The sequence below is a fragment of the Pygoscelis adeliae genome, unplaced genomic scaffold (assembly GCF_000699105.1).
Source record: "Pygoscelis adeliae isolate BGI_AS28 unplaced genomic scaffold, ASM69910v1 Scaffold93, whole genome shotgun sequence".
NCBI classification, from domain to species: domain Eukaryota; kingdom Metazoa; phylum Chordata; class Aves; order Sphenisciformes; family Spheniscidae; genus Pygoscelis; species Pygoscelis adeliae.
In genome coordinates, this window is record NW_008824469.1 from 641484 (window position 1) to 649985 (window position 8502).

General features: G+C 40.6%; 1 protein-coding gene across 1 annotated transcript; it reads right to left on the reverse strand.

The window, feature by feature from the left end:
- Positions 1-941: 941 nt before the first annotated feature.
- Positions 942-7669, reverse strand: DENR (density-regulated protein). The gene is made up of 7 exons (XM_009321181.1): positions 7554-7669; positions 6532-6551; positions 6158-6242; positions 5410-5493; positions 3199-3315; positions 1989-2128; positions 942-1219 (listed from the first exon to the last, which is right to left on the reverse strand). Exons 1-7 carry the CDS (start codon positions 7657-7659, stop codon positions 1175-1177), a joined length of 597 nt encoding a protein of 198 aa, XP_009319456.1. The 5' UTR covers positions 7660-7669; the 3' UTR covers positions 942-1174.
- Positions 7670-8502: the final 833 nt, after the last annotated feature.

Sequence of the window (8502 nt, forward strand, 5' to 3'; positions counted from 1 at the left end):
GGCTGGAGCTGCCCGGAAAAACGTGAGAATTAATAAAAATGTTGTTAATACGAGACGAGACGAGTAAGAACCCGACTGGATGTTACAGGACGGAGGTAACTGCCCTGCTCGGCTTTCAAATGGAACAACTACAGTGATAGTTACCCTGTTAGAGACACCATTCTCAACTAAACCCATCAGCTCATAAACAAAAAATCACAGAAAAAAAAAAAAGAACTTTACTGGTAGAGGACAGGGTGCACGATGCGTCACCCCCTTGGGCTTGACCTCATCTAGGTTTTACAGTGACAGGAGAATGTCAGTTCCAGGACTCTGCCGCCAGGGAGCATTTAATGTTATTAGACGGAGCAGTGAAATACAAAGCACCAAGTCGATGCTTGAGGCTGTCTGCAAGGAGTACGGCGAGCAGAGCGGCACAGCTGGCACCCCACCTTACCTGCTGCGCGAACACAGTTCGTGGAAACAAACAGCGGTCACTATAAAGTTGTGTAAATTACTACCATTCTTGAACGAGCAGTATGCTAAAAGCACAAAGCCACTAAAATGGCCCCACCTAGAAGACCGGCAGGGTTAGGAGTTCGTTTGGAATTATGAAAACAGGCTAAACGTTTCGGACATCTTCACATGTTCCTCAGTGTTTCCACTTAATAGAATACAATAGTTCAGTTGGAAGGGACCTACAACGATCATCTAGTCCAACTGCCTGACCACTTCAGGATTCATTTTCCTTTAATTGTTAACAAACCTTTAGAATGTTTGCCCCATTCTAAGATTTTATGCAGGGAAATCAGAGGTACGAGTTTCTGTACATTAGCCACGTGCCTTGTTCACTTAAGTTCAGCAGAAAGGACAGCAGATGAAAAATAAGCTTTTAATGACTTAAATTATTATTTTCCTGTAAGATTGTTAGAGGAAAGTAGCTGTAAAGAAAACAAACTGTATTCGGTGAGGAACAGTAATTTTATTTAAATCTACTTCATGCATAAGCATGATAGAACCCCAATTTAACTTTGGCAAATATCACAACAAAAAAACCAAGCAGCCTATACAGAACAGTGAAAATGCCAAGGATACGGGTTCTCCACAGTTTCACTGCAGAGCAAGTGGATTTAGAAGCCTCACTTTGGCTACATCATTTATAACCATATAATTAAATAAAGGTAGTCTTTCACTCTCACTTCTTGACTTCTCCAAGATCTTCAATGCTATCATCATCCACCTAGGACAAAAAAAAGGCCAAAACACAGCATATTAAGTATATTTTCTTCTTACGTGTCTCACTCAGTATTCACCACTGTACATGTAATGAAGTGTGGGAGAAGTATACGGCACCATCCGAGATTCCCTGATGTAAATTCTATGCGAGTGACATGTGCCTATAGGACACAGCTGAATCTATGGGGCTCTGAATAAAGACAGGCCTACAGTTATTTCAGAAAGAACACAATCGGGAGATAACCAGAACAAGGGAGAGTCAAAGAAAGCGCTTGCGATTACAGCAGCGCAACCAAACCTCTCAACCGTCGACATTTCAGTCCAACCCAAAATTAGTTAATCTCTTCTTCTGAAGCACAAGTGTGTGGTTTTGTTTTTTGTTTGTTTTTTTAATTTTGTAATATTTTAAGAGATTTTGAAAAATAGGATGGCAATGTAAGAATACTAGGCATTCACCGTTAAGAAACAGTCACAAAGAAGCCACGGGTATTTGACAGCTGGACTTATTCCGACATGCCTTCCTCACTGTAGTATCCGCAGTAACAGCACTACATGTTTAGGGAGTTCACGTTGCTTCCATTGTCCAAGAAACATTTGACTTCAAGTTTAATCACTCCTTAATCTAGTCATTCATAGGTGGGAATGCGACAACTGGTCTTTTATTTTTGCACAACAATCTGTGCCGCGGAAGATGAAACCCTTTTTCAAAATCACCGGAAAGTCACAGGCTATCATGGAAAACGAGAGTTCTGACAGAAGAAAGGGTTTATTACCTCAGGCCACTTCTCCTGGATTACATCGATAATGTCATCTGTAAAATCCCCCTGAATGATGATTTCATCTTCTCCTGTTACTGAGGCACCGCAGGAAAATTTCTGAGCAAAAAACCTTTGTGCTTCCTTAAGATCAATTTCTGGTGACAGGAAAATGGAGAGTTTAAGTACAGTCATTGTCATAGAAGTATTTTCTCAAGTTTAAAACCAAAATCTTGTTTTAGCTGTTGAAAAACTAGTGACAGTTTACAGTTAAAGCTTTGCTACAGAAAGCAAAAGTCTGCTGTTTACATACAAAACAACTGACTACAAATCTATCAAACTCTTCAAGGTAAAAACCACTGAATATCCTCTACACATTCCGTTTCCACAGGTCTACCCTACACGCACTCACCAGAAAAGCACACGCAGAACTGTTTAAATAGCACCTCCGGTTCTGAGTAACTTCCACAGTTATTGAACAAGTTTTTCCATAGAAGTGCTTCAGTATGTTCTTTTCGGAAACATGTCCCAACGATTTTTGAGACTGGCTTCCAGCACAAAGATACACATCCAGTTCAGATCAAGCTAGTGCATATTACTGATCCCTCAAGAAAACTGATGATACTCTCACGCAGGAAATAGGTAACGTATCTCGTTAATACAACCAAGGTTAAAACTTACCTTTTTAACAGAATTCGTGGTCAATGTGTGAAGTAAGATGTTGTTATAAACACCAAGTGGCTGTTTGCAGCTGAACCAAAGCTATGCAGGACAGCATTGTTAGTGCACTTTGGTAATAATTTGACTGCCTTACTGAAAGGCAGCGGAAGCCTTACTTAATCAGTCTCAAGAATAGGTAAAATTGTCAATAACGTATTTACAGGTTTGATGGAAATAAGAAACTTTTTGAAATTAAACATGTTTATAATTAAAGACAATAGACCACTCTGAAGTCTAACAAGGGGACTGCTATGGGAAGCCCTGTTGCAAAAAAACCTGTAACCCTGTTTGTTTGCAAACACCGTGGAAATAAGGACTTTAGTAATTTCTGACTGAGGGAAGTCAGTGTACCTTTGGCATGCTTTGGAACTGCTAAAAGCACCTTGGGACTTTCACCTCGCACAGATGGAAGCAGATCGCTCAATGTAATACAACCAGAAGAAACATGAGGTTAAAGGCAAGCACATGTGAAACCAACAAAACCCACAGAACAAAAAAGTCAACTCACCAAACGTCGCAAGGCCACATACTCTTGTGACATATTTTTTCTTTGCTCTAGGAATTTTAGCTATTGTAACTTTCTGTGGTACAGTCTTCTTTTTCTGTTTTATCTGACCTCTTCCACCTTTAAAACAGAGTATAAGGTCACATAATTAGTTAAATGATGTCACACTTAAAGAAAAATCATATAAGGTCAGATTTCATCTCTATAAACAAAGAAACTGTTATCTCCCCATCTGTGTTGGTAAAAAAAAAAAAGTATTTTGCACATTGTCTCACATTCAGTTTTTTTTATTATTATTGAAGAAAGGTCCCATGTCAAAGCTCAATATTACAAGAAATAACAATATGTGCATGTCAAATGTACCTTCAAGTACAGCTTGCCCAGCAGAACCCTGCTACAATTATCAAAAAAGGGTTTTTCCCCACACTTTACTAATCACTGCATTTGGTCTACATTTAACCCCTCTTTCAGGAATTGTTCTTTGGTTGTAATCCTAGGAACAAACTGTTACTTTAATGTTTTTCATGAGTTTAACTTCTTTAGGGTTTGTGACCGAGGCAAAGCAACTTACTCACGTCCATTTACTGAGGCCATGAGGACGTGCCTACTCAGGCTGCTGGGTTAAACAGCAGACTAAGTTCTAGATATCCATGCACGACCCCAGTATGAACCATATATCTATCTATGAGCTAGCAGCAAACACCCCCCTCTGAAACAGAAGCCAGCTACAGTAGTTGACTACCAAACTTCCACATGATTTAACATCTCCTTTCTTACTGTCTGTTTCTGGGCCAACCTGAGGGAACACTTCACATATCAGGCATTTATTAGTCGGAGTAAAGGATGCAAAAGGTATATTCCACTCATTAGGATTCTTCAAGTCAGATTAAGATCTCTGTTCACTTTGTATACCGTCATCAAGTCACTCCAGGGTAACCGAAGTTTCACATTCTCGAGCCTTCTCAGCATGAAAACCTAAAGAATTCACGACAAGCGAACTAACCCCTTGTGACTACTTTTTCTAACATGCAGTACTTTCAATTCTACATTACTATAAATCGATATCCAGTAATTTAAGACAGTAGATTTCTGTCTTAAAATTTCTTCAGTAAGTTTCTGCAGCGTCTTAGTAAGTTTTTCCTCACCCTCTCTCTTACGGTCAATCTTATACCATCATACTTAACACCATACCATAAGTTTTCATGAAACTTTAGATTCTAGGAGAAAATCCCTAAATATTTTAAACACTATTATTTTAGAACCAAAAACCAGACTGAAAGCTAACCATACCACCCCACACAATAAATTCACGTTGAAAGAAAATGTCCTGAAGTCTCTGGGAAAAGCATCCAAGCTACAGAACCTAAGTTACTGTTGTCACTACACATAGCCTACTGACAAGGTAAACATAACTGGTTACCAAGACACAAAAATAAGACATCTGCAGCGATATGTGGCTTAAAATCTGAATCTTACTGGTCTATTGACCATAATTTCTGAAACACTACAGACACAACTGACACTCCACAGGCAAATGCATGTTAACAACCCCAGCATTCTGATTTATGCTGGAAAGTATGTTAATTAAACAGAAAGAACTCCAACAATAGAAGATAAAAGTGTGTTTAAATTGTTTCATATATTTTATATCTTCCAAAGTTGGTTTTTGAAAATGTTTTTCATTAGTATTGCTGGGAAGAGACATAGTGTTAATGGAGACATAGGTGATAGTACTAAAAGCATAAAACCAAATCCTGTTACATGAACACAGCGGAGGGGTGGAAGGAAAAAAGGCAAAAGCAGTGTCATGAGGCATTAATAGAGGAAAGCAGGCTTTGTTCTGCTCCGCAAGCAACCTACAAACTGCTGTTAAACAGGGCAGAAACAAGTATTCTGGGAGGCGTGCCAGCTCATTTTAGGCTGAGAAGAATTACTCCCTGAATAAGGGCAATAGCAATGACAGGAACAGTGAGACACATGATGCAGGTCATCTTTCACTTGCTATTACTACCATCCAATTCTTTCATCAGCATGTATCACTGCACTAACTCTGCTGCCACTGGAAGAAAGATATGTGTATCTCTTGTGCAGAGCCGAAGTGTAGCTAACAACCAAAATGCAAGGAATCCGTGCCATAGCCCAGACCAGCAGGTGAGAAAGGGACGCCCCAAACTGCTTATAAATCAGTACCACAATCAACTATTTAGACCTTGCCTCTCTTTTGCTTCTTCTTCTCTTCTTCTTCTCCCGCAGTTCCTTGGCCTTCTCCAACCCCAGCTTCCTGTTTAGGTGAATTTTCTTAAATACATCAGAAAGGAGCGGGGAGAAGAGAGAGAACAAATTTAGTGGTCAGACAACCACAGCCTTACAGGAACAGGAAGTAAGGTACAGTGATATTTTGCTAAATCCGTAGACTCTTTGCTTAAGTGCAGCAGCCCCTTGACTGATGCGTGTTACAACTTCGTTATAGTACTTACGCAGACCAGACTTCAGAGAAGCCTTCGCTCAAAGATACAGTTACAGTTTCAATACAATCTCTTCACATAATTTCCACAGAGAGACAAAAATTAATGATAGGGTTAATATTGAAATCCCAAATGCAAATGAACAAGTTCCCTCCTATTAATGACCTTTCCTCCAGCCATCCACAGTAGACTGGACAGACATAAAATCCGATAAACTAACTTCAATGGGAAACAAGTGCATGGATGACTGGTTACAGCAGGAACCTTAAGAAAGCTCAAACATTATTACTGAAACTACACATTGTTTATTCAGTGTTTTCTGACATTATCAAACATATTTTCCACAGCATCCAAAAGCATGGCAGACTCCTAAGAAATTGATTAACTTTCACACTTGATACAGCGGGAAAAGGGAAGAGATGAGACCTGGACAAGCTCAAAGATTCCTGAATATGTCTAAGGGCACATATCAGTTAGAAAATAGAAAAGATTCTTACCTACTGTAAGTTTTGCAAACTCATCTGGAAAATTCTTTTCTAACCATTGTCTGCATTTAGTCACATCAGGCATGTATTCGCAGTACTGGAGAAGAAAGGTCATGTGAATGTTGTTAGCAGAGTAACTACAAAATATGTCACAAACAAATACACCAAAATACATCTGCAATTCAGCCCAGCCATTTCTCCCTAAGATGACTGAATACCAATACTATACTAGCGCATAAGAAACCTCGTGTCATCCTAAAGATGACAGTGGCTGAAGCCCAGAATTGCCACAATTACGAAAAGCCAGAAAAGATCAGAAAGAATCATTGTAGTCAGGAATCATAGGACAGAGGAAGAAACTCTGACAACAAAAAAAATTAACTCACCTCTGTTGGCAGTGAACAGACTGGAGAAAGAAGGGAAGGGGGGGAAAAAAAAAAAGAACACATTACAAAAAGAAGTTCTCCACTTACAGCCTTAGCGTCGAATTCAAAATGGTATTTTAAAGTTAGAGATGACTTCTTACGTCATAACTTCCGGTTATAATCACACATTGACTCAAAAAGATTACTTTATTGATACCACTCCACATTTTAATCTTTCTCTCATTAGTCATTTGCTCACACGCCCTGCATTAGGAAAAAACCATCACAGCAAGAGCAGTCAGTCAATGAAGGAAGGGAAGGAGATGCCTACAGCTTTGGGAAAGGTTACAGAAAGAAACATTAGTTCTACCAGAGGCAAAAGATATACCCAGTAAATTACCACGTGATTTGGTTAGCTCTCCTTTTCCCAAGAGCTGCCAGTGTCCAAAAGAGGGGCTCAGCCCCAGAACAAACCCAGACCAATTGTGCCGACTTTCACGCACAACAGAGATTCTTTCCTAATCCCCTGCAACCGTATTCAAGCCCAAAGCAAAATAACATACCTATCTAAAAAACATACCTGTCAGGATTATTTATTTCCCTTTACATTTCATCCATATAACTACAAATGTAATGAGTAAAGAATAATTTCATTAATTCTAACTTTAGTTCTTATTGTCATACCAATGCTCAGAGGCCTTTTCTGTGCTAAAGGCTTTAATGGCTTTTTGCAGGAAGAGATCTCTGCTCAACGGTTCACAGTCTGAGCACCACTCCCACTAATGCAACTTTTACACACAGAAAGCCGTTAGTATCTCCATCTCTCAGATGGAAGACCCCTACATTTCACCAAAAATGCTTCAGATAACATACACAACGCAAGCTATTTCAGAGACGATCAGAAAGGTCAAGCTGACCATGGTCTAGCTTCTCAATAAAAGCTGACCAAAAGAAAATCTCCGCTTCTCTCATTCTTTCTGCTAGGCTGCCCGCACAAACAGCACATTATAAGAATCATGGACAACTGCCCCTTCAGCACTTGCCTCCACAGTAGAGAACCCGAAGAGGATAGTCAGCATCTGACCTGGCACCGCTCCTTACATCTCCTCTGCAGTCAGGGACCACAGGCTCAGCTACATCTGTGGCCATGTCACAAGCCTGGAGGTCACAGAACAGAAGAATCAGGACCTAAGTTCTGGGTTAAAGTTATTCACATCTTTCCCAACTCAACGAGAATCCCAGAGACTGATGAACCCCAGAGAAAATGGGTACAATAGTAAGAAGAGCAGGAGAGATCAGGAAGGAAAAAATAGGAGTCAAGAAATAATGAAAAAATATGGGGAAAATGGCTGCAAAAAATACCAAGCAGTATGAAATTCTAGCACGTAAGGGGAAAAAACCCAAAGTGCCACAAAACGCAGTATAAAATTAAGATCTGCGAGAACAACACATGGAATTACAGAACATACTGGGTTAAGCAAAATGTGAAGTACCATGTTAAATCAGTGGCATATGAACAGTAAATCGGTGGTATATGAACAGTAGGCGCACTGGGGGAGTAGGGGGAGGTACTGCCAGTACACTAGCAAAGAAAAGGGGTCATTTAAATCAGTGTCCGAAGAGTTTCAATCTGATCCTGGGACACTGGCAAAAAACCCCAAACACCACAAAACAAGCAAACCAGACTCAACCCCCTGATACAATTAATAATGGTTTGCATGCACACGTTTTCAGGCAAGGGGCTTAGAAAATAGGAGTCAAGAGGGAAGAGGTTTGCAATGCATGAGAAGTCCCCCAGGACCACGGGGGCAAGCAGGATACGAGCGCGGAAGGCTCGGAGCCAGGATGTTGTGCCCGGGCAGTGAAGAGAGCGGAGGGAAAACGCCAGGGCGCCAGAGGTGGTGGGGTTCGCGGTAGGGAGACCGCAGGGAGAGGCGGGAGAGGGTCACAGTGGATGCCGGAGTACCCACGGAGATCCCAAACGGGGGAGGG